Here is a 24,410-nt window from a genome sequence, read left to right as displayed (position 1 = left end):
TCTATAACGTGTGAATTAATACTGGCTGATAGTCAGCGCTGTATTATTAATCGATTTAAACAATTAAACTTTACAAGGGACTGGATATTAACCATCTATGAGCTTACTTACGCGTACTTATATTTATGTATTTACTTGTTATCTTATTATTTATAAAGTAGCTTAAAAATCTATTCTCAAATATCGGCCATAATATCGATATCTATTCCATTGCTATAGAATCAGATCGTTTATATAGGTCGTCCGAAATGTTTCTTTCGTTTTATAAGGAAATAATAGACGCACAATGTTTTTTGTTTTATATTAGTTCATTGAATTATACACGAACATAATAACAGAGATAGAACGAAATGGATCACACCTAATTCGATATAATAATATAAAACAGAAATTGTGGTTCATCTATGATCACCTTATGAAACGAAAGAAACTTTTCAGACAACCTAATGGAATTAGATATCGTTTGAAAAGGCATTAATATCGAATATTGATCTCGACATCTTTCGATACTTTCCAACTTGTAGGTACTTAGGTAACTGTTAATCGTACCAGTATGTATGATCACTATGAATCGTATCAGACGTTCGTGTCATGTCGCTTTTCTACTTCTTCCAATGTTTTTTCTCGCTCTTGCCACAGGTAATTCCACGTATTTTTGACGAATCGAGATCGGATATTATCCCCAGCTATTAATCGGCTTCTCATGCGGCTGAAATTGAAGGGACGTGGAAATGACTCTTTTAATATTTCCTTCGACGGATATTGTGTCGCCCTCGTGTCGATCTTGCTGTTTAAACTGACGAATAAACCGACAGATTAAAAAAGTCGTGATCGTCGCTCCATGCATCGTCGACGAAATTCCTTTACGATAGGAATACTCGGTTTATCGTCGGACACGCATTATATCGTGATTTTCCGGCTAACAATAAGTAATACAGCTTTTCAATGAAAGGAAAAAGATATAGAATTTATAAATACACGGGTGATTCGCTTAAATCGAACAATAAAATTGTATTATCCGCGATTGCAGGTATCGAGGAAAAGATGACCAGCAATAAAATCTGGCGATGAAATTCTTTCATGGTAGAATACTTGCTTTGTTACCAGAATAGATTACGTGTAGCACGTTATGTGTTTTTAAGTAACGGTAACTACCGTACAATATTTTTAACGAAAAAAAGAAAACGTAGGATTTATAATTATACAAGTGTCAAATAATATCACGCATAAATCCAGTCTCAAAATTATATTAGCTGCTATTGAAGGTAGAAAAAGATAATCCACCCTGCATATTTTACTTTCTCTATTTTTGCAAATATATATTTTCTAATTTATCCGATATATATGAAATTTCCTCGTAACATTTTTGTATATACCCTTGTCGTTACTTAATCGTAAGTCTTCTAAAATATCCCTCGTTACTAACCAAATTCCCACCCTAACGTCTATTCCCTCGGTTCGATAAACCTAATCCGTTTCTCCGGTAAATTCCGGTTGGAAAAAATAAAGGAAAAAAAAAGTGAGCCTGCTAGCGAAGTATGAATCAAAGCCGATTCCCGTGAAGAAATGTTTCTCACTCGGAGCTCCTTCGCCCTATATTACATCGATGGGTACCGAGCGATGATCGGTTTAGAGGAAATCGTCGGCACTTTCGTCGCCGGGTCGTTTATCCTCGTAAAAAGGTGGGAACCAATCCGAAGGTAACGGACAACTGCAGGAGTGGTGGCTATCTCCCTAAGAGGAGCTGAACTTCTCCAAGTTTTTTCCTTGCTCCGCGTTTCTCGATCGTTTGGCATTATTAAAGCCACGCCCTGGATTTCCATAGATCCCAGCGTTGAACCGCGTCATCAGATAATAGGATGAGATCGTACGTTTGCTTTGCGGTCCCTTTAAATCGAATCCTCGTTGCAAAGTAGGCCGGAGAATAGTTAAGATATCGAACGATCCGCTTCAACGTTTCTCAGATTCAGCGTAAAATAAGGTTACAAGATCGTTAATGATTGAAATCGAAGGAATATTTCTTTTTAATTTGATCGAATCGTTCGATTTTACTTCTTGCGTGCCTTCTGCTTCGTATTCTCTGATCGTATCCTTCTTTATTACATTCGTTACATTACGTTTCTTATGCTCATTATCGTTTCTAGGCTACCTATGCCTTAGTTATATAAGACGTATCACAATAGCAATTTGTACGTATAAATGAATAAATAGTAAGAATTATTTTGTGAGACTATTGCACGACTTGCGGTATTACGTACGAAAGTTTTATGTTGATAACGGTTGAAACATTCCCTTTAGGAAAATTGATTTATTCGATAGATTGAAAGAAATATAGAACAATTTACAAATAAATATAATTTTATAATATGATACAATATGTAATCTATATAAGGTACATCGCATTAGACGCACTTCCTATAAAATTGTGTAAGATGGCACTGTAACTTACGTATGTACTAATTAAATATTACGTGTAAGTAATATGATTTAAAGATTACATTTATTTTAACTTCGACTATAAGACATTTTACGTTAGTATCGCTTAATCGAAGGAACTTGTACGATCTAATTGTTTAAAGTTCTCCTCGCATACACCGATTCATCCTCTGCATTTCTAGTATTTTATCTGTTAACAAAAGGAAAACCAATTTTTACCCACTTTCTAAAGTATCGACCTCGAAGAAACCAATGTTTCTTACGCCCTCTGCGATTTGCTACGGCGAATATAGGAATTATGTATATCATTGACCAAGGACTGTTAAGATCACAACAGCGACGAAGACCTGCCCTTAGTCAATGATTACATAATTTTAAGTCCAGAATGTCACATTAAAATTTAGTTCCAATTCTAATCGCTACAAGCGTTGCAATCTTATCCTACGCTGAATCGGTAACGTTGGGAATGATATTAAAATGGTAAGTGTATTCTGGAATCCCTAAAACGTGTGACCACAGACGAGATCCTTAGTCAATAGCGTGACACAAAAATACATCAGATGTTAGGTCCAATCTGTCTTTCGTTGATATTTTTATTATCTTTTAATTACTGGAAACTACTTATCGACAGCGAAAAGATCCGTAATATTTGCAAAATCTCCAACAGAATGCGTAGCTGTTTGATCAGACCGGCGCATAAGAAAGACGGAAGAACATATGTTTAAGCAGTAGCGCATGCGCAGACATTGCTTCCGCGACGTACCTAGCCATCTTTCCAGTCAAGCAAAAGTGATTGTTTTCAGCTTTAGTCTTATTTAACGGAACTTTTATTAATGTCAGAGCCACAGTCCGCGCTTCTACTACGAAAACAATTAGCAGGTATCCAGCAAAGCCAGTATAAGTGCTAAGTGTGATCGGTGCCTCAAATTCGAGTTGAACGAAAAGCCGGAACCGTTCTCATACCCCAAACTCGTGCGATCTCATCATCGTTGTGATTCGACCCTTGAGATTGGCTTTTGTGAACATTTTTTCTGTCGAAATATCACTTTCTCGAAACCTCTGTAACCTTATGTGAGCACCGATTAAGCCTTCCGTAGTCTCACGATGGCCCTGCGCCTGATTAGGGCGTGAAAATCAATACGGCTACGGAACCGTAGTGTACCTCCCATGAATAACTTTAACCTAGCATTTAATATCGCGTTTACTAGTAGTTACATCCGTGTCGGGTCTAAATTTTCTTATGAACGATTTTCATGCACGACGAAGGCCGTTTACGCTGTTACCGAAAATAATTGCAGGCAACGTTATTTATAGCATTTCGCGCGTCACCGAATACAACGCGGTTTCGACTAAAAAAAAGACAGAGAAAACCATGCCGTGCAACGACCACCGAAGGTCAATCTTCGAACCATAACTACTGTATTACTTCTAAGGCAACGAATGAAACAATGAAATTCCTGAAAATTTGCTGCTACCATTTATCGTGATTTCGTTCTTCTTTGTTAATTGATCTTTATCGTTGAATTTTACATGAAATATCGTGTCACCTTTGTCTCGCTAACCCCGTGGGTATATGACGGTTGCTTTGTGCGTTTCAATTTGACCTAACCTAAACAACACTGAATAACAAAAGTATCCTTTTGATGTATCCAGACCAATGTTTCTTTGTATTGACGATTTTTTTCGATGTTTTTATTATCGATTCAAAGTATGATTAATCGTATTTATTTTTGGACGGTTCTGTGTTTGCTGATTCAAGCATATTTCCAGTGTTTTAATATTATTTTATTGTTCCGCATTTTAGATATATGAAATTCTTATTAATCCAAAATATTTTTCAAGTTCAATTTCATGAGAAAATTATTTAAAAATACAAAAACTTGATTTAAATTTTCTTCTCTTCTATAGAATTAAATAAAAACCCAGTAGAAGGGTTTTCAGCAGGCCTCATAGACGACAATGACATATATCAGTGGGAAGTACTCATTATTGGACCTCCAGACACATTATAGTAAGATATTAATTTGTTTATTTTATAATATATAATATCATACATACATATGTGCATATCATACATATTTTTACAAATATTTTTTTACATTTTAGTGAAGGTGGGTTTTTCAAAGCACACTTACAGTTTCCAAAAGAATATCCACTTAGGCCACCGAGAATGAAGTTCATAACAGAAATATGGCATCCAAACAGTAAGACTTTTTCTTTAACAGTAAGATTTTTATATATATTATATAACAAAATAAAAATTGTAATGTAATTTTATATTTATAGTCGAAAAGAACGGTAATGTATGCATATCGATTTTACATGAACCTGGAGATGATAAGTGGGGCTATGAAAAAGCATCAGAACGGTGGTTACCAGTTCACACAGTTGAGACTATTCTCATAAGTGTTATTAGTATGCTTGCAGATCCTAATGATGAAAGTCCTGCTAATGTGGATGCTGCCGTAAGTAATATTCTGTATTGTACAAATTTAGATTACTATATCATTTCAACTGTTTTTACTGACATTAATTGCAACACTGTAGAAAGAGTGGAGGGAAAGCTATGCAGAATTCAAGAGAAAGGTGGCGAGGTGTGTCAGAAAGAGCCAAGAGGAGTGTTTGTAGGAGATGAACAATTATTCAAATGGAAAGACTTATTTAATTCTGGTAAGTTCTATAACGTTTTTACCAATTAAATTATTCAACAAAATAATATATAATAATGAGTGTGTTTGAATAAACTTTTTTCTTATTTCTCCCTAGGGAAGCCGTAAGCACTGTAAGAAAGAAACCGACGCTCAGCATTAAGCTAATGGACAACAGTGCCACTAAAAACGGATATAGCCTGACCCATTCTTAAGCAGAAAAAGGGAGGCAGAGTATGTGTGACAATAAAAGATAAAATCACACATCTCTATGAAGTTTATACCACCGCCACTGACGTACCATCCATTGATACGAAGAACATAAAGGAAATACACGCAGCTCACCTTTTACATAATAAACAACTAAAAAACTAATTTACACATATACATAATGCAAAAAAATTATCTGTACGATTATTACCTTAATATTGATAGTTATAAACTTAACTTCCCTGTTCCTCCTGCTCAAGAGTTAGCCCTACCCTTTATACCTAAAAGCCTGTAATTTAAAATGTTTACGTTTATCATTGAATAATAATTCCTTAGTGGCGTTTCGTATTTTCTTACTTTCGTAAATATACATAAATAAATTTTTGTAAAGTCAAATACATGATATATTTATATATATATGTATGTATGTATGTATGTATGTATGTATATATATATATATATATATATATATATGCTACAATCGTTAAACGTAATGCCAGTAAAAAATGAAAACGAAATATATGTGAATCAATTGTGACATCGTGGTAAACCTATGTCGATTAAGCTGTACAACCACGGCTATGTAAAGAAATGTAAAATTTCCGTTGAACCGTAAGTTGCCAAAATAACGAATTCTAATTAAAGTGATAATAATGCTAATCACAATATTATTATTAGAAATATATCATTAATTACAACTAGTAAATTTACCATAAAATTTCGTACATGCTTACAAAAACTATACATATTTCAACCAGTGCCAGTTTGTGAAGTTATTGTTAAGATTTACCTTTTTATTATATCTAAACTTGCGGTTCGAAGTCATAAAAACATTCAAATTTTTTATCCGACTATATATAATTTCATACTGTCAATTAAATTCTACAATATGAAAAATGTTTATTATATTCCTAGAACCTGCATTCTACTTATGACATCTAGTACGAAAAGATATTTTTATTATTTACCACTGAAGCAAATTGCTTTTTTCTATACTGTGATTAATTGTTTGCTTATGTGTAATAAATAATAATACCTTATTTTTAATAGATTACAACTTATTTGATTTCATGGATTATCTTTTTTCTTCAATTTATTATTATTTTTATATTTTGTTTCATACAATAAAAATTTACATACGCGTTGTTATTGTACATATTAACAATACTGAATTTTTAATTACCAAAAAGTTAACACTTATTTATAAGAACTACAAAATTAAATAACAAAGTAATGTACAATAGACAATTCAGGATATTATTTTAATAAAAAAATAACTGATAGAAAATATAGATAATACATTATAATTGTTTACTTACACATTTTTTAATGTCATAAATATTAATAATACAATTATCACTTTTTAGTTGTATAAAATATTATTGACATACATTAATAGTTGACTTTAATATTTATTTACATGTACATAATGTTCAATGAAAAATTCATTGGATGATTGAAAGATTCTCTATGATTTTATAAATTATACGTGTACTCGCAATACATTTATAATATGTAAACACATTTATAATACGATCTGTAGAATAAATAAAGCACGTAAGTAAAAATTTCTGACAAAAAACTTATAATAAAGGCGTCTATAGCTCTATTAATACTAAAATATGTATATTGAATCTTAAAAATTAATTATACCTGATTATACATAAATAGATGTAGCAGATACCTAATTTATCGACATAAAAGATTCAAATTTCTATCTACAAACTTACAATGTACTTCAAATTCATTGTCGGAGCCGCAGTTTCACGTGTTTATTTATTTTGTGAGTTACGTCGTTACGTTATGGATTAATGCTGTGCAATCGCAATTTAATTTTGTTGTACTTAATTCTGTAAAGAGAGTAATGAAATATTTTCAAAATTAATGTTTGTAAATTTCTGACATAAACTTAATATTGTTTTAAAACACCATTTTCTACAGAATTACGATCAAACACTAATATTATAACTGATTCTGTTTATATTTAATTTCTTCTTAATTTTATTATTTTTCATTATCTAAAACCTTGACGTAGTTTAAAAATATTTTTGGTTTGTATTGAACCAAGTAATTTATAACTATGAACGATGAACAAATTGTTTTGACATTACCTGCTACACAAAGTGTGGATGCAATATATTTGACTCCACAAGAGTCATCACAAGAGAAAACCACGACTGTATGGGGCAGATTATGTCCTATCAAATTACCTTTTAAGACAATGGGTAAGAATATATATTTATTTAATATTGTGTATTATGTGCAAGTTTATATAATTTATAATATATGATATTTATTGTGTTACCTATGTTAATTCCATTTACTTTCATAGAAATGACCAAAGATGTTTATACTCTTGGTCGAGCAGAATCCTGTGATATTTGTGTTACTAGCAATGAATTAAAACCAAAATGGCTTAGCGTAATGAGTAAGATACACTTTAAAATAACTAGAGAATATATTGGTAATGATAATGATGCCATAGTATATTTAGAAGACTTAAGCCAAAATGGAACTTTTGTTAATAAAAAAAAAATAGGCCGTGGGAATAAGATAATACTCGAAAGTAACGATATAATATCTTTAGCACAACCTGTAGTCACTGGTAAATAAATTATATCTTATAATAAGCATGTATATATTATACATAAATCTCACATTTTATTTGCGCTATATAATACAATATTTGCTACAGTTTATATATTCATGAGTACTACAGCATGTGAAAGCAACAATCTTCCTCCAGAACTCAAAGATAAATATACAGTGTCATGTAAATTAGGATCTGGGGCATGTGGAGAAGTGAATATGGTATTTAATAAAATAGGTTGTCAAAAATTTGCTATGAAAACTATTATGAAAATAGGCGGCACAACAAATGGACAAAAGCATCCGTTAAATGATCCTGAGAAAATTATGAATGAAGTTAAAATATTAAAAGCCTTGAAACATGTAAGTGAATATATAAATTGCTAACCTGATATAGAATGTATTAATATGTACTTTATTCTTTAGCCTTGCATAATTCGAATGGTAGAAATTGTAGATACCCCAAAAGCAGTATACATAGTTTTGGAATTAATGGAAGGTGGTGAACTTTTTGAAAGAATAAGAAGCAGGGGAAGATTATCAGAAAAACATGCAAAATTGATTTTTTATCAAGTTGTATTAGCTGTTAGTTATCTACATGATTGTGGTATAACTCATAGAGATTTGAAGGTATGAGTTTTTCTTAAATATCTGTGATATTTCGGTATAATATAAATAGTGAATAAATATTCTTTGGTCACATTTACAGCCAGAAAACATATTATTAGCTAGCAATTCAGATGTTACATTAGCAAAGGTATCAGACTTTGGTTTATCAAAGTTAGTTGATGCACAAACTATGATGAAGACATTTTGTGGGACCCCTATGTATGTTGCACCTGAGATATTGTCTACTATTGGACGTGGTTCTTACACGAATCAAGTATGTATATGCAACAAATATCTAGAAGAAATAAGATGTTTCATATTTTTTAATTTAACTAGGTTGATGTATGGAGTTTGGGAGTAATATTGTATGCTTGTTTAAGTGGTTCAGTACCTTTTAATTGTTACGACAAGAATATGAGTTTGCAAGATCAAATAAAGTGTGGACGTTATGGTTTTCCTCCTTCCAAATTTGGACATGTAACAAACAAAGCTATAGATCTGGTATAGTAGTATTCGATGAAATGTTATTGCAAGATACACGAATAGAAATAATTCTATTTTCTAATAATGATTTTTCTAAATAAAAAATAATAATAATAATTTTCTAATAATCTTTTTAGATTAAGAGTATGATGACAGTAAATCCGAGAAAAAGGATTACAATCAAACAAGTTCTATTACATCCTTGGTTACAAGATCGTGAACTTCGAGAGACTGTTGATACCTTATTATCGAAAGAAAATGACGAAAACGTAGCACCGCAAAATATTTCCACTAACACTCAATACAAGAATGAACAGCATCACAATTTAATTAAAAGAGCGAGGTTACATCTATAATTATGTTACTTCCCTCTAGTTCTAGATAATATCATTATTTCAAAAATCATTGATCTCTAATCTATTTGTTCTATTTATTATTTATCATATAAATTGACTAATTAGTCGACAAAAGTTGTCCACATTTATACATAACATGAAAGACCAACTTCAATTATTTTCATTAGGTTAATAAAGAAGAACAAATTAAAATAATTATATTTTAAATTGATTTAATTTTCAAGTACACAGTTATAATATAAATAAAATTAATTTAATAATAAAATTAAAAATATAATAGAGAAACTTTGTAACTGATATGCACCAAAACATTGTACAAATAATAGTTATAAGAAATTATTTTCATGTTTTATATTTTTTTACGCTTGTAATTATTAAAAATTTATGAAATATATTCTTTTTTACTAAAATTTCCGTACGTGTTAATATAAAAAGAAATTTAATTTTCTCATGAAATCTTATCTTGATAATTTTTCATTGAAAAACAAATAAAACCTTATATGTAATAAGAAATACCGGTTTATATACAATTACAAATCGTATCAAGAATAATGTTTCATTAATCATGTTTTCCTTTTTCCATCTATTCCTCTCTGCATTGGTACTGTCCTTCGCCGTTACATGGATTTGGAAGTGGAGTTTCCATGTCTGGCCGTTCCTTTTTTGTTAGTCCCGCTAACAATCGTTTTATTTGAGCTATTGCTTTTCCGGGATTTAGAGCCTTGAAAGAATTAGCCACATAATAATAATATATAAGTTATTAACAATATTTGAATTTCTACTCTTTATATAACGTTGTGCACTTCATACCTTCGGACAAGTTTTTGTACAATTGAAAATAGTATGACATCGATATACGGAATAAAAATCACGTAATTTACTAAGTCTTTCTTTATGTCCCATGTCACGTGAATCTATTATCCACCTATAAGCCTGCACGATAAAAATATTTCATGGTGTATTGAATATTACGTATAGGACATTCTTCTCTGTAACGAATAATTCATGTACCTGCAGAAGAGTTGCAGGACCTAAAAACTTATCACCAAGCCACCAATACGGTGGACAAGAATAAGTACAACATCCACAGAGGATGCACTCGTATAAACCATTAAGTTTATCTCTATCTTTTGGACTTTGTAGGATTTGTCGTAAACCAAGAAAATTGTCTTCTCCGGGACGTTTTAAAAATGGTTCAATATGCTGGTATTGTTTCAGGAATTGTTCCATATCCGTTACTAAGTCTCTAATTACGTATGAGTGCGGTAAAGGATATATGACTATAGGTTTTGGCGATTCCTTCACTTTTCTAAGAATAAAAAGATAGGATACTATACGGATTTAGGATAAAAAATATTATAAACTATTTACTTTACTTCGTCTGACAATGAGTGTTACAATTTTTTGAATAATTATTATGATTCAGGCAGATATGAGTAATGTATGCATACTATCATTATGAAACAACAAAAAATGGTATTTTTCTCGCATTACGTGATGCAAGCCAAGGTATTAACACCATTTATATTCATCGAACAACTTCCGCAAATTCCCTCGCGACAGGATCTTCGATAGGATAACGTGGGGTCATGCTCTGCTTTTATTAATGCCAATACATCTAATACCATGGTGCCGCATTTATTTAAATCCACACTGAATTGTTGCATGAAAGGTTTTACGTTTGGTTTTTCAGGATTCCAACGATATACTCGAACAGTCTGCAGTCTGGGCTTTTCCGGTACCTTCCGATCCTAAATATGGATTAATGATAAGAAGAGAGAAAATTTTACAATTCAATGCGTAATAAAATTTATGAAATGAAAAAAGAAGTACAGAGGAAATGAAAAAAGCTTTTATTAATAAATATGAATTTTTAATGTAACTGTAACATTTATGGTTGCTAACTTCTGGAGGTGTTTTGCATTCTTTCATAACGGCGATTTCGGCGTTAATTATGTTTTCTGTCTCAGATGGTTGCTTTTCTGCCTTTCCTGCACTGGACAAAAATCTATGGCTTGAAAAACGACTATTTTGACGCATGCCTCGTCGAAGAGATACAATTGTACAAAACCAAAATCGGCTCGCATGGCTGATAATATTGAAGTTGAACATTGTACTTGTAGAAGTTTTATGAAAAAGCTTTTATAAGTATCACTTGAGATTATAAAGGCATATTTCGTTTTTCTAATCTTTTTATCATTTTGTTTTGTAGTGACAGTGTAATTCTTAGATAAAATAGAAACAAAATGTCATCATTTGAAAGAACTTCATAGTTGTTCTTTGACGATTTGTTCACATTAAGAGAAAAAAATTATTATGTTATACACATAATTTATATAATGCTAGATAATATAGAAATAATGAAATAAAAATAGCAGTATCATATGTTTTTGAATTAAAGTTAGATCCAATAAACACATGAATTGTATAAAAATTATAAGATTACAAGTATGCAATCACACGATTACAAATTCACGATAATTCGTGAAAACAAATGATAGTATTTCATTGACGTACAACGTTTGATATGGATATGCAACGCCAAGGTTTGTTGATTTTGCAGTACCGCAATTTATGACATAAAGTTATATTCATACATGGATGATCATTTTGCAATATTCATATGTTTTTATTTATTAAAAGTATAATTATTAAATAATAATATTATTAAAATACCTAATATCTGATCCTAAAATAATGAAAACATTATGTTTCATATTTTAAAGCAATAAATTTCATTTATTTGAACATTAATCTTTATTTATACTGTTGCTCAACATTTGTTCCGCGGCATAATATTTTAAATATCTCGAGCTATTTTAAAAGGTCAGAAGTTATCGTCTGTTACACACGAGTTATAATGGAGTAACCCCCGCAAAGAAGCAGTCTTTCTGCGAATCAAGCTACAGCAATTCGTTAAAATTTTCATAGTTATACAGATATAAGCAAGAACGATTAAACGTTTCAACTTTACTTGTTTACCACCTGTTGCTCCAAGAAACACGTTATTGCTTAAGTAGTGGGAATCACATCAAATACAATTTTGAATCACGTGTATTAAATTAGGAAGCCAATAAAGCAATAAAAAGAGCTTTACTACATTCAGGGCTTAATATTCTTAAAAAAGTGCAAAAACTTTACGAAAGATAATAAATACGGAGGTTATAAATTTATTGTATTATGTAGATAGTTTATAATATCGAATAATATTGGTAATACTATCACGAAATGATCTTGTAATGAATTTATGAATATTTTGCTTTTATTTAATATATAGTAAATATTTATACATAATATGTATAATGTGGTATTATGTACATATGTAAATAGTATTATACAAAATTTGATAAGCTTATTTGTTTGTATATACTCTTATTATGTTACATCTTTTTACAATTCATTCATCATTAATATAAAATTTAATATTCTTTAGGCAGTATGCAGTATGCGGTTTTAGTTATTGGTAGTGGTGGTAGAGAACATGCTATTGCTTGGAAACTTTCACAATCTCCTTATGTAAGTGTCTTAAATATAATATATTATTATATAGGTAAATAAAATTAATAAAATTTCTAGGTAAATAAAATTTATGTTTCTCCCGGAAATAGTGGAATTTCATCAGTTGACAAAGTTTCTCTAGTGAAATTAAATGTTAAAGATAATAAGGTATATTTTTATTATTTTATGAATTGGACTATATAATTATACGAATGAATTAAATAAAATTATGCTAGGATTTTTTATTACGTAGGAAGTAGCAACATGGAGCAAAGATAATAAAGTAAATTTGGTAATTATTGGCCCAGAAGAATATTTGGCTAATGGATTAGCAGATGAATTAAAGAATGTAGGTATTAATTGTTTTGGTCCACAAAAAGCAGCATCTAAAATTGAAGCGGATAAATACTGGGCAAAAGAATTCATGGATAAATGTCAAATTCCTACTGCAAGATGGAAGGGATTTGTAAATGCAGAAGAAGCAAAGAAATTTGTTGAAAGGTATATTAAAAAATTATATTTATAGGTAAATTTTAAGAAAAATTATTAAATATATAATAATTTATTATAGTGCACCATTTCCAGCACTTGTAATAAAGGCTTCAGGTTTAGCAGCTGGAAAAGGAGTCATAGTAGCAAAAGATAAAGATGAAGCTTGTAAAGCTATAGATGAAATATTAACAGACAGAAAATTTGGGTCTGCTGGTGAATCAATAGTTGTAGAAGAATTATTAGAAGGAGAAGAAGTATCTGTACTTGCATTTACAGATGGTATAAAAACAATTTTTAATGAAAATTATTGTAATTTTATTATGCAAAAACTCCTTTTTTTCTACAGGGAAAATTATTGTGCCAATGGCACCTGCACAAGATCATAAAAGAATATTTGATGGAGATACAGGACCAAATACAGGTGGTATGGGTGCTTATTGCCCATGTCCATTGTTAAACAAAGCAGATTACGAAGTAGTGAAAGCAGACATCTTACAAAAAACTGTTGACGGTCTTAGACAAGAACAGATTTCATTTGTTGGTTTGTATCAGATATTAGAGCTATATTATAATTTATAATACATTTTACAGAAACAAATTTAAAAAAATTTATTATTTTTAAAAATATAGGTGTATTATACGCTGGATTAATGTTAACAAAAGAAGGACCAAAAGTTCTAGAATTTAACTGTAGATTTGGAGATCCTGAAACACAAGTAGTGTTACCATTGTTGAAATCAGATTTATTTAGTATTATGAAGGTTATTTTTTATTTTAATATGAGAAATTATAACTATGAATTAATAAATGCATGGATTAATGAAGGAATTAGAGAATTAATTTAATATTTATTGATACAGGCCTGTTGTGAGGGTTCTTTAGTTGAATCTGAAGTTATATGGGAAGAAAATCTGTTTGCTGTTGGTGTTATTTTAGCATCTCGAGGATATCCAGTATCATCATCAAAGGGTCAAGTTATAATAGGTGTCAATGATATTTCGTGTGAAACAAATCAATTTGTTTTCCATAGTGGCACAAGTATCTCTTCTGAAGGAGAGTTATTAACCAACGGTATATTTTGTTGAACGGTATCTGGTTGTGTCAATTCGTATATAGATATATATACGAGTTCAGTAATATTTGTCTGTTTGTTTATTTATTAGGTGGAAGAGTTTTAATTACTGTAAGTTTAGCACCTTCATTGGCTTTGGCTGCTGCTAAAGCAACACGTGCCGCTCGAATCATATCATTCGAAGGAAAGCAATTTAGAACAGATATAGCACATAAAGGAATAGCAAGGTATCATGTAATAAAAATTATATAGAAGAAAAGAAAGATTTAATCAAGTAATATTACCAGGTCTATATTGCACAATGGACAATTGACATATAAAAGTAGTGGTGTGGACATAGAAGCTGGAAATTCATTAGTTTCAGCTATTAAACCAACAACTTACTCGACACAACGTTTAGGTACAATGGGTTCGATTGGTAGTTTTGGTGGTTTATTTGACATAAAAGCTACTGGTTATAAAGATCCAATCTTAATATCTGGAACCGATGGTGTTGGAACTAAATTAAAGGTATATAGATATTTATAAGAAATTTAAAAGATTACATAATGTATAGATGTATTTCTATAATGTATAAGCAATAATAATTCCAATATAATAACAATGTGTAAAATCTATCAATTTTGCAGATAGCGTTTGAATGCAAAAAACATAATACAGTGGGCATAGATTTAGTGGCTATGTGTGTAAATGATGTTCTTGCACATGGTGCTGAACCTTTATTCTTTCTGGATTATTTTGCTTGTGGTAAATTAAACGTTGATATAGCTAGCAATGTTATAAATGGAATAAGTGAAGGATGTAGAAAAGCTGGATGTTCATTGGTAAGCAAAAATAAGTGTACTTTTTAATCTTTTCCTCTAATATATTGATTAAGTAAGAATATTATACGTAAATAATGGATCTAGATAGGCGGGGAAACAGCAGAAATGCCAGATATGTATTTCAACGAAGAATACGATTTAGCCGGTTTTGCTGTGGGAATAGTTGAAAGAAATGATTTGCTTCCACGTGTAAATGACATAAAAGAAGGTGATATTGTAATTGGCTTATCATCAAGTGGTGTGCATAGTAATGGATTCAGTCTTGTTCGAAAAATTTTAAAATTAGCAAATAAAAAATATTCAGATGTGGCACCTTTTTCTGAAAATAATCGTACAATCGGTATTTGTTTTGTTTCTTTATCTATGGTATTTTTCCTACTATAAAAAGAGAATTTTATTTACATCTATTGCTCTTTAAAGGCGAAGAATTGTTAGAACCAACGAAAATTTACGTAAAAGGAGTAATTCCTGCTTTGCGCACGAATTTAGTAAAAGCATTTGCGCATATTACTGGAGGAGGTCTGACAGAAAATATCCCAAGAATTTTACCAAAAGATATGGGAGTAGTTTTAGATGCAAAGACGTGGATTATTCAACCAATTTTTGCTTGGTTGGCAACTGTAGGTAAGAAAACGCAAATGTTATTCAAATTTTAACGTATAAATTTATTTTATCCTTATATATATTTTAAAATATCTATATATTCATAGGAGAAGTTAATAAAGAAGAAATGTTAAGAACGTTTAATTGTGGCATTGGAGCTATCCTAATTTGTTCGGAAAGAGATAAAGACAAAGTGTTAAGTAAATTACAAATAGAAAATGCTAAGATTATTGGACATATAATTAATTATAAAAGTAAGCTCCATTTAAAATTATTTTATCAAAAATACTTTTATTTATATTTATACACATTAAATATTGCAGAAAATCAGACTAGAATACACGTTAAAAATTTTGAGGAAGCGTTAGAATTGAAAATGAGACAATACATACCAGATATAATTTCACAACTAAGTAAGCCTTTAAAAAAAGTGGGTGTTTTGATATCCGGTAGCGGAACCAATTTACAATCACTAATTGATGCAACTAAAGATCGATCTCAACATATTGGTGCAGAAATTGTTATAGTAATATCTAATAAACCAAATGTTGAAGGACTTAAACGAGCTGAAAAAGCTGGTATTAAGACGGTGGTAATTGTTGTTTTTAAAATTTTGTACATTTCTTTATCTTTCATCCATAAGTCATTTCAATATGTGATCATAGGTTATTAAACATACGGATTATCCTAATCGAGACGCATTCGATGCAGCAATGAATGTTGAACTCAATGCTTTTGGAGTTGAAATAGTCTGTCTTGCTGGTTTCATGCGCATTTTATCAGATAATTTTGTAAATCAATGGCGTGGTGCCTTAATAAATGTGCATCCTTCATTATTACCATCATTTAAAGGTGCACATGCACATAGAGATGTTTTAGCAGCTGGAGTACGTGTTTCTGGATGTACAGTGCATTTCGTGGAAGTATGATATATGTTATATTAGAAATTTTTCTTTACATTAAAGAATTCTTTTATATTATTAAAAATAATTTTCAGCCCGATATAGATTCTGGAGCAATCATTGAACAAGCAGCAGTACCTGTACTGCCACATGATACTATAGAAACTCTTCAAGAGCGAGTGAAGACGGTTGAACATTGTATCTTCCCACTAGCTCTAAAACATTTAGCTACGGGAAGGATACAGTTAAACGAAGATAATTCCATTACATGGAATTATTGAACTCAAGATATTATGTAATTATTTTATGTATCATTTGGTACATTTATATATAATATATATATATTTTTTTAATTTGTATATATATATTAAATTTTCTATCAATAGTAGTAAATCAGTATAGAAGTATTAAGATTTTTTAAAAGAAATGTAGTAAAATAATGTAATACAATAAAACAGTATGTTTTCTATGATACTTTCTTATTTAAAAATTGAAAATATCATTCCAAATAAAGTGTCTTCCTCTTTGATAGGAGCATTAGAATGTACTTTTATTGAATTATCTATTTTAATTGTTTTTTGTGGTGGTGTTGAAAGTGCCTCGTTTGCAAGATCTTCTAATTTAGTATGAAGCATTTGTTTCTGAAGTATAGGTACTAATAAATTATACTTATCGATTTTACTATTTATTCGTTTTGTTTCAGACCTAAAATTTTCTACAATGTTCCTCCAAGTTTCTTCATCTGTGTAATTTAATGGAAGATCTCCCACATTATTACGGGCGTTTATTAATTGTTTCCGCAAATGTTGTATTTCTTCTCTTATTTCTTTAGATAATTGTATCCATTCTGGAGTAAATCCATTTTCTATTAGTATCTACAATTTAATATTCTGCATATAATTTATTGTAAATTTCTAATTTATATTAATTTATCATACCTCATTTAATTTGTAAGTAACAAAATCAACATATGGACTTCGAGTATTTGTATTTTCTTTCAATGGTTTACCCATGCCTGGTAGATCTTTAAATTCACCTTTATTCATTGCTTCTTGAATTAAATCTTCTACTAAACGATCCATACCAAAACGTGTTTTAATATCTTTGGCACGTTGTTTATCCATTCCAACTAATGTATTACGTTCTTCAGCTTGTAATTTTTTTAATCTATGTTCTAATACATTGTCAACCGCCTTTTGAGCTCTTTCTATTGCATATAACTTTTGTCTTTTGCTATGTGTTCCAATTCCTATGTTATAAACTAAATAATGACGATGCTGTGGAGCTGTATGCTAAAACATGAATATATATATATATATATATATTAGATCAGGAAAAAAATAATATGTAATATATATATTGTTTAATGTTGCATATATACTTTAATATCAAATTCTTCCACTTCAGGTAAGTTCGTGCTCTTTTCTTTGTCTTTTATTCTTGCTTTACGAATCTGTCTATAAGCAGTTTCAATCTGTGAAAAATTATATTACAAGTGTATTATAACTCGCAATATTAAATGATCTTTATTAGTAATACAAGATATCTCATACCTCAGAAAACTTGGCTGCATTAGCTTCTGATGTACCACTGTCTGGATGGAATCTCTTTGCTTGATAAACAAATGCTAATCTTAGTGTCTCATCTTCACAATCTTCTGCAACTTCTAACGTTTGATACCATTTCTTGAAGTGCAATAAAGAGTATATAGATTATTTATGTCAAGTAACATTTTAATTGAAGAGGTTCAATGTATATATATTTTACTAAACATATATATACATAATAATTATAATAATAGATAATTCTATACTTAAACAGAAATTTTTATTATAATTACATTGAAGAATGAATGTATTCATAAGGAATTTGAAAACACTAGTAAATGTCTGAATGTAATTTTCATACCAAAACACATAGGACTAATGTTACATAGATGTAATAGAAAATATACGTTTTTTACCTTTATATCACGTTGATGTGTGAATCTTTTTATCTGCATAAATTCCCAATAAGGAATGCAGTATATGTGCTTCAATTTCTTGTTACATCGATTAAATTTTAACATGATTGTTATTATAATTTTGATATTTTGTTTTACGATTATATAACTTATCGTGTTATTGTAATATATATTAACATATGAACTATTCTTTATGACAAATATTCAAAATAACCTACATGTTTATTCCGAAAAACAGTTATAAATTGTATACCATGAGTAACATTCTGTAAAAATGTACTTTTCGGTACGAATTAGATATTACGAACATATTAAAAGACAATTTATTTATCATAGAATCAACACAATTATTAAAAATCATATAAGAATGAACGTAACATTGACGTTTTAAAAACGTATGTCATATACATATCAAGTATCACGTGGTAAACAAACTCAGCTGTCCGTTATACAGTTATTTATTCATCTGCTTACTTCTATAATATAAAATAAAAAATTCTGTAGAAACTTTTATACATATATTTTAATATAATAATTTGTACAACTTTATAATTAACTTTTATGTTTCTATTAATATGTTACAAATAAAAATTACAATATCTTCATTTCTATATTTAACAATAATTTTGATACAGCGCTATAAACTACATATATGCAATGTAATGTTTGTTAACTATTGGATTGACAACTAAGTGATTGCGTATTTTAAATAAGAAGGAAAATTCAAAATTTTTGTTTAAAAATATAACTTTATTCAATTAGATATTGTCCGTTTTTATCGATGACCTTTTGCCATCTTTCAGGCAGTTTCATAATTCCATCTTCATAAAACTTCTGATCTTTGCCAGCAAAAAACTGAATTAAATGTGATTTTACATCATCAGCGTCATTAAAAATTGTACTATTTAAGGAGTTCTGCATGGAATGAAATAAATGGTAATCTGAAGGTGCAAGGTCAGGGCTATTTGGTGGATGTGACAACACATCCCAACCTAGTTCTAATAATTTACGAGCGACCAAAGATGTGTAGAGGTTTGCATTATCATGCTGGAAAATGACACCCTTACAATTTGCCAATTCTGGCCGCATTTTTTGAACTGCATCGCTTAGTTTGACAAGTTGTTGAACGTACTCGTTTGAATTAATCGTTTGATTTCTTGGTAAAAGTTCAAAGTACAGAATTCCTTTATAATCCCACCAAACTGACAGCATAATCTTTTCTTGGTGAATCTCAGCTTCTGGTGTCGCCTGGGCTGTATAAACTATCCACTTTTCGTCGCCAGTAATCAGTCGTTTCAGAAATGGATCAATTTCGTTGCGTCTCAGAAGTGAATCGCAGATGCTAATGCGTTGCATCAAATGAATTTCCTTAAGCTGATGAGGGACCGATAAATCGAGTTTCTTGACATGGCCAAGCTGTTTTAATTTTTTTTGAATGCATGTATGCGATACATTGAGCTTCTCTGCAATCTCACGCGTTGTACTATGACGATCTGAATCGATAATAGCCTTAATATGGCTCTCATCAACTTCAACTGGGCGGCCAGATCGTTGAGCATTTTTCACTGAAAAATCACCAGAACGAAATTTGGCAAACCAATTTTGACACTGCCTTTCTTTCAAAGCTTCATTCCCATATACGGCACATAACTTTTTATGTGCTTGCGATGCATTCTTGCCTTTTCGGAAATAATACAATAAAATATGTCTGAAATGCACGTCTTGTTCCTTCATTTTTAAATTGGCATAAAAACGAAACTAAATAACCAATCGATACAATCTTTTTACTAAATTAAAGGTGGAAGTCCAAACAACAAGAAAACAATATAGGTTAGGTGCTTTGAAGCATTGACAAAACAAAAGAATGTGCTAAGACCACCTATTGACAAAATCCGCAATCACTTAGTTGCCAATCCAATATTATCATGCTAAATTAAATATAATTTTTAATGAAATATATTTTCAATGAAAAAGTATATCATGAACAAATCTAAAACATGTTATTTATTAAATTTATTAAAATATTAATTTTGAATTTGTAAATATTGCCTAGTATGTGGCCTGTATTACCGTATTCTAGTAACAATATGTTTTCTAGGGAAAGTGTTACTCTTTTGTTATCGCATTTCAAATATAACATGTAATCTTTAGATCACACGTTCGTTTTTTATATTAAAAGAAGTTTAGAAAATACGTATATTAAGTACAAACTAAATGTAGTTTATTGTATTTTTGTAATAGAGGGTTACAAAATAATTTAATTATAAATATTGTGTTTGAAGATCCCGATGTTCCTTGTGTAATTTCACGTGTAGTTTAAAACACGCGATCATGGTTTAAAATATTGAAATATCATTTGCAATAGGTACATATAATATCTATTTTATCACAATGTCCGTTCATTAAGATCTACAAAAATTATTATATGATTACATTTCAGTCATTTTTTATGACGATCTACTCAGAGACTGAAGAACCAACAAAGGACAATTTGGTTACTTAAATTACTTGTGTAATTATAAATGAGAATAATACCATGCGAATGAAACCGGATGTTTTGTAGGCCATTTTGTAGGCATGCGCATTACAGTACTGTATCTTTTTTTTCGCTTCCCGTTGACGTCAGTTTTTCATATACTTGCAGAAAAAAGCGTTATGCGAGTTTTTAAAACTTGTATTTAATTATTTTCAACATATAAAAACATTTATTCTTTGTTGTATTTATGAACTTTGTAAACCTTTTGTGAAACGTAACGTGGTGTGTGGTTGTATGGTGAATTTGTTCTATTCAGTTCATTGTAAGACTTTTAAGTTTACGAAACAAACATGCAAGTGCAAGAGGCGGAAGGAGCTGATGGTAAGCAAATATATATTGTATTTTTGTGTTCTTTTTTTAATTCCTTATTTTTATAATGTTTGACGAAGAGACGAGGTATTTTGTGGCCCGTTCTGATCATTACGATACACTTAACCTCTATTCCACCAGTATCTATGTATGTTGATTACTATAACTATTACGTGATTCGGCAGATACATAAATGAAACACTTGTACATAGGTTCACCATGGAACAATTCCAGTGGTTGCGATGAAGAACGTCGTCCAACTCAAAAGGAGGGTAAAAAATCGAATATATTACCTCTATGGGGAAATGAAAGAACTATGAATTTAAATCCACTAATTTTAACCAATATACAATCGTCACATTATTTTAAAGTGAATTTATATGAACTGAAAACATACCATGAGGTTATCGATGAAATTTACTATAAGGTGTCTCATTTGGAACCATGGGAGAAAGGAAGCAGAAAAACAGCAGGGCAGACTGGCATGTGTGGAGGTGTGAGTATGTTTTCTTGTACATTGTTCATTTTTAATTGTTATTTATTGACATAAAACTGGCAATCATAGAGATATTACCATGTGTATAGAAACAGTCCAAATTTATAGCACTTTAAAGGACCTGGATGTTCTATGAAATGAGAACTGCTATTAAAAACAAAGAAGGTGGAAGTAATTAGAGTAAATCATTCAAAGTGAAAGTTCTAAATGTTTTAGACTTTCACTGCTATTAAATAATCAGGCATCAGTATCAAAATATTGGGCTGGAACTGGTCCGAATGCAAACATTGAGCATACAGTATCACTTAATACCACAGTTAATTGCAGAGTAGCATGTTCTCGGTCAATAAATTATAATATAATATGAATGTGATTGATTGACATAGGGGGGTGTAAATTTAGCGGTTCATGCAGGTCCGAGGAGTCGGTGCTGGTGGAATTGTCTCAACGGCTTATTGTCTACTATATAAACTCTTCACCTTGAGGTTAACACGGAAACAATTAAATGGTCTTATCAATCACCTTGATTCACCATATATTCGGGCATTAGGATTTATGTATATTAGGTAAGAATATTATGATATTAGATTTTACTTTAAAGAAATGTTCTAATAATTTGATGTATTGTACATATATTATTATTGGTGTTAACAGATATACACAACCACCTGCAGATTTATTTAGTTGGTATAGTGATTACTTGGAAGATGAAGATGAGTTAGATGTAAAAGCTGGTGGAGGACAAGTAATGAAGATGGGTGATATTCTCAAACAATTTCTTACTAAATTAGAGTGGTTTTCAACGTTATTTCCAAGAATACCAGTGCCTATACAAAAAGAACTCGAACATCGATTAGCAGAAAGGTTTCCACAACAATCTATGAATGCCCGAAATGCAAAGCCACCTATTACTCTAAATAGTCATGGAAAATATAGTAATAGCAGTAGTAGGAAAGATAACGGCAATCTCACCTCACGGAATCAACCACGGCATATACCAGATAGCGAAGCTCAGTGGGGTGAGGCTGAAAGAACAAGTCACTGGCGAGCCAGGTGCGTCTACGTGGTATGAATACAATCACGTTACTAATTTGTATAAGGTTAATAATATTCTATGAACTTGTTAGGAAAATTGGGTGAAGATTAAAGACGTACCATCTCCTGGAAAATACTCTTGATCTCAGTGTATCATCATTCAGTTTTCTTTAGTACATGTGTATGTTCTTATTTGATTCTTGTACAGTTATTCGCTGGCTTTATAAATTTAGTGCAATGAACTTGTTTTTATACTTATATGTGCTATTTAGATTCTGAATATTGAATTTACTGAATTTCTTTGCAAGAGCAACATTCGTAAGTTACATAATTTCGAATTTTTTAGAAGTCATCTCGATATTCATTATCTCAATAACTGTACACTAATCTTTTTATATTGGATATCAAGGAATGCAAGATTTTTAGATATCTATCAACACTAAAGTCTACACAAATATGCAATATCGAGGTGTTTAAGATGAATAATTTCTTGGTATCTTCCATTGTAAATAAGTGCAACATATGTATGCACTTGTACAGGTTGATATTTTAAAAACGTTATTCGTTATTCCGCATTACTTCCCTTTGAATAATGTTTTTCTAGATCTGATGAAGACCGCAAGGACAAATACAGAGACCGGGATCGTGAGCGAGATCGTATAAGGGAAAGAGAACGAGAACGTGTCCGAGAAAGAGATCGAGAAAGGGATCGACATTGCAGACGATCAAACAGCCGTGATCGAAGTCGGAGACAAAGAGAACATAGAAGTCGTAGCAGAGACAGATCACATAGAGATAGAAGTAAAGATCGTTATCGTGATAAAGATCGTCATAGGCAGGTATATGTGCTTTTTTTAAAATATATTTTTAATTATAGACTTCTAATTGCTTGTTAATTACAGAAGAGGATCACCCTATGATTATGCAACAGAACTTGCTCGAGAAAGAGAAAGACAACGAAGAGAATAAAAATATACTCTGGAATGTATATATCGACATAAATGTTTGTACGAGTGTAACTATAGAAATGAAAACGATTTAGAGCCGAGCCATGCGAACACCACCGCGTTTTGAACGGATTACTTCATTTGAAGTATAGCCTAAATTTAATTCGATTATATTCACCGTGTAGTTTACATGTTTTTATAAAATAAATCCAAGATTATAACTATTGTTTTACAATTCCTTATCCTGCATATGTAATATAATTTTTTCGTAAATGTATATACGAACGTATATGTATATAATTACAGAAAATGTTTCAAATGGATTTCTTCTTAATATATGTGTAATGTAACAAATTGTATTTATGTTTCCAAAATTAAAGAATGCTATAAAATCGATATTTT

General features: G+C 30.5%; 6 protein-coding genes across 17 annotated transcripts; 4 read left to right on the top strand and 2 right to left on the bottom strand.

Moving 5' to 3' along the window:
• The first annotated feature begins 3,157 nt into the window (after positions 1-3,157).
• On the top strand, positions 3,158-5,690 carry LOC117235524 (ubiquitin-conjugating enzyme E2 G1). Of its 2 annotated transcripts, none has more exons than XM_033497644.1 (6): positions 3,158-3,315; positions 4,345-4,447; positions 4,543-4,640; positions 4,723-4,901; positions 4,984-5,106; positions 5,203-5,690. In XM_033497644.1, the coding sequence occupies exons 1-5, from the start codon at positions 3,270-3,272 to the stop codon at positions 5,062-5,064; spliced, it is 507 nt and encodes a 168-aa protein (XP_033353535.1). In that variant the 5' UTR covers positions 3,158-3,269; the 3' UTR covers positions 5,065-5,106; positions 5,203-5,690. The 2 variants fall into 2 exon arrangements, with proteins under 2 accessions (XP_033353535.1, XP_033353536.1); XM_033497645.1 differs by lacking the exon at positions 3,158-3,315 and adding an exon at positions 3,810-3,831.
• A 1,684-nt stretch (positions 5,691-7,374) lies between these two features.
• Positions 7,375-9,649, top strand: LOC117235533 (ovarian-specific serine/threonine-protein kinase Lok-like). The gene is made up of 7 exons (XM_033497662.1): positions 7,375-7,519; positions 7,627-7,899; positions 7,990-8,246; positions 8,310-8,513; positions 8,593-8,766; positions 8,829-8,993; positions 9,113-9,649. Exons 1-7 carry the CDS (start codon positions 7,375-7,377, stop codon positions 9,329-9,331), a joined length of 1,437 nt encoding a protein of 478 aa, XP_033353553.1. The 3' UTR covers positions 9,332-9,649.
• A 178-nt stretch (positions 9,650-9,827) lies between these two features.
• LOC117235352 (succinate dehydrogenase [ubiquinone] iron-sulfur subunit, mitochondrial-like) lies at positions 9,828-11,835 on the bottom strand. The gene is made up of 5 exons (XM_033497291.1): positions 11,237-11,835; positions 10,826-11,082; positions 10,343-10,640; positions 10,142-10,264; positions 9,828-10,052 (listed from the first exon to the last, which is right to left on the bottom strand). Exons 1-5 carry the CDS (start codon positions 11,441-11,443, stop codon positions 9,915-9,917), a joined length of 1,023 nt encoding a protein of 340 aa, XP_033353182.1. The 5' UTR covers positions 11,444-11,835; the 3' UTR covers positions 9,828-9,914.
• Positions 11,836-12,208: 373 nt separating this feature from the next.
• On the top strand, positions 12,209-17,087 carry LOC117235347 (trifunctional purine biosynthetic protein adenosine-3). 5 transcript variants are annotated; one of them, XM_033497268.1, is made up of 17 exons: positions 12,209-12,492; positions 12,769-12,847; positions 12,908-12,997; positions 13,083-13,330; positions 13,401-13,600; positions 13,668-13,862; positions 13,952-14,082; positions 14,182-14,392; positions 14,485-14,620; positions 14,681-14,903; positions 15,023-15,217; positions 15,302-15,557; positions 15,638-15,841; positions 15,928-16,074; positions 16,144-16,412; positions 16,486-16,743; positions 16,818-17,087. In XM_033497268.1, the coding sequence occupies exons 2-17, from the start codon at positions 12,770-12,772 to the stop codon at positions 17,001-17,003; spliced, it is 3,027 nt and encodes a 1,008-aa protein (XP_033353159.1). In that variant the 5' UTR covers positions 12,209-12,492; position 12,769; the 3' UTR covers positions 17,004-17,087. The 5 variants fall into 5 exon arrangements, with proteins under 5 accessions (XP_033353159.1, XP_033353156.1, XP_033353157.1 ...); XM_033497265.1 differs by having other exon boundaries at positions 12,765-12,847; XM_033497266.1 differs by having other exon boundaries at positions 12,224-12,276; positions 12,765-12,847.
• An 85-nt stretch (positions 17,088-17,172) lies between these two features.
• LOC117235351 (dnaJ homolog subfamily C member 28) lies at positions 17,173-19,179 on the bottom strand. Its single transcript, XM_033497290.1, has 5 exons — positions 18,686-19,179; positions 18,276-18,407; positions 18,104-18,196; positions 17,661-18,014; positions 17,173-17,597 (listed from the first exon to the last, which is right to left on the bottom strand). The coding sequence occupies exons 1-5, from the start codon at positions 18,788-18,790 to the stop codon at positions 17,202-17,204; spliced, it is 1,080 nt and encodes a 359-aa protein (XP_033353181.1). The 5' UTR covers positions 18,791-19,179; the 3' UTR covers positions 17,173-17,201.
• Positions 19,180-20,973: 1,794 nt separating this feature from the next.
• On the top strand, positions 20,974-24,230 carry LOC117235350 (pre-mRNA-splicing factor 38B-like). Of its 7 annotated transcripts, none has more exons than XM_033497284.1 (6): positions 20,974-21,542; positions 21,716-22,026; positions 22,429-22,592; positions 22,681-23,079; positions 23,666-23,897; positions 23,959-24,230. In XM_033497284.1, the coding sequence occupies exons 2-6, from the start codon at positions 21,724-21,726 to the stop codon at positions 24,028-24,030; spliced, it is 1,170 nt and encodes a 389-aa protein (XP_033353175.1). In that variant the 5' UTR covers positions 20,974-21,542; positions 21,716-21,723; the 3' UTR covers positions 24,031-24,230. The 7 variants fall into 7 exon arrangements, with proteins under 7 accessions (XP_033353175.1, XP_033353177.1, XP_033353176.1 ...); XM_033497286.1 differs by having other exon boundaries at positions 20,975-21,542; positions 21,743-22,026; positions 23,666-23,900; positions 23,967-24,117; XM_033497285.1 differs by having other exon boundaries at positions 20,975-21,542; positions 21,743-22,026; positions 23,666-23,900; positions 23,964-24,117.
• The last annotated feature ends 180 nt before the right edge of the window (positions 24,231-24,410 follow it).

The sequence above is a fragment of the Bombus vosnesenskii genome, unplaced genomic scaffold, assembly GCF_011952255.1.
Source record: "Bombus vosnesenskii isolate JDL3184/JDL3185 unplaced genomic scaffold, Bvos_JDL3184-5_v1.1 scf7180000013316, whole genome shotgun sequence".
Lineage (NCBI taxonomy): Eukaryota > Metazoa > Arthropoda > Insecta > Hymenoptera > Apidae > Bombus > Bombus vosnesenskii.
The sequence above is the reverse complement of the archived record's forward strand: the minus strand, read 5'-3'. Positions and strand labels throughout refer to the sequence as shown.

Excerpts from the sequence above, each read along its gene's own strand:
- LOC117235352 (XM_033497291.1), bottom strand. The coding sequence starts at position 11,443 with ATGTTCAACTTCAATATTATCAGCCATGCGAGCCGATTTTGGTTTTGT. Across the intron at positions 11,083-11,236 it reads AATGCAAAACACCTCCAGAA|GATCGGAAGGTACCGGAAAA; the intron begins GTTAGCAACCAT and ends ATCCATATTTAG. Across the intron at positions 10,265-10,342 it reads GTCCTGCAACTCTTCTGCAG|GCTTATAGGTGGATAATAGA; the intron begins GTACATGAATTA and ends TTTATCGTGCAG.
- LOC117235524 (XM_033497644.1), top strand. The coding sequence starts at position 3,270 with ATGTCAGAGCCACAGTCCGCGCTTCTACTACGAAAACAATTAGCAG. Across the intron at positions 4,448-4,542 it reads GGACCTCCAGACACATTATA|TGAAGGTGGGTTTTTCAAAG; the intron begins GTAAGATATTAA and ends TTTACATTTTAG. Across the intron at positions 4,902-4,983 it reads CTGCTAATGTGGATGCTGCC|AAAGAGTGGAGGGAAAGCTA; the intron begins GTAAGTAATATT and ends GCAACACTGTAG.
- LOC117235351 (XM_033497290.1), bottom strand. The coding sequence starts at position 18,790 with ATGTTAAAATTTAATCGATGTAACAAGAAATTGAAGCACATATACTGC. Across the intron at positions 18,408-18,685 it reads CACATCAACGTGATATAAAG|AAATGGTATCAAACGTTAGA; the intron begins GTAAAAAACGTA and ends TTGCACTTCAAG. Across the intron at positions 17,598-17,660 it reads TTACTTACAAATTAAATGAG|ATACTAATAGAAAATGGATT; the intron begins GTATGATAAATT and ends ATTAAATTGTAG.
- LOC117235350 (XM_033497282.1), top strand. The coding sequence starts at position 21,512 with ATGCAAGTGCAAGAGGCGGAAGGAGCTGATG. Across the intron at positions 22,593-22,680 it reads TTAGGATTTATGTATATTAG|ATATACACAACCACCTGCAG; the intron begins GTAAGAATATTA and ends TGGTGTTAACAG. Across the intron at positions 23,898-23,958 it reads GTGATAAAGATCGTCATAGG|TACAGAAGAGGATCACCCTA; the intron begins CAGGTATATGTG and ends TTGCTTGTTAAT.
- LOC117235347 (XM_033497268.1), top strand. The coding sequence starts at position 12,770 with ATGCAGTATGCGGTTTTAGTTATTGGTAGTGGTGGTAGAGAACATGCT. Across the intron at positions 14,393-14,484 it reads AGGAGAGTTATTAACCAACG|GTGGAAGAGTTTTAATTACT; the intron begins GTATATTTTGTT and ends TTTATTTATTAG. Across the intron at positions 16,744-16,817 it reads GTACAGTGCATTTCGTGGAA|CCCGATATAGATTCTGGAGC; the intron begins GTATGATATATG and ends AATAATTTTCAG.
- LOC117235533 (XM_033497662.1), top strand. The coding sequence starts at position 7,375 with ATGAACGATGAACAAATTGTTTTGACATTACCTGCTACACAAAGTGTG. Across the intron at positions 8,247-8,309 it reads TATTAAAAGCCTTGAAACAT|CCTTGCATAATTCGAATGGT; the intron begins GTAAGTGAATAT and ends TTTATTCTTTAG. Across the intron at positions 8,767-8,828 it reads GTGGTTCTTACACGAATCAA|GTTGATGTATGGAGTTTGGG; the intron begins GTATGTATATGC and ends TAATTTAACTAG.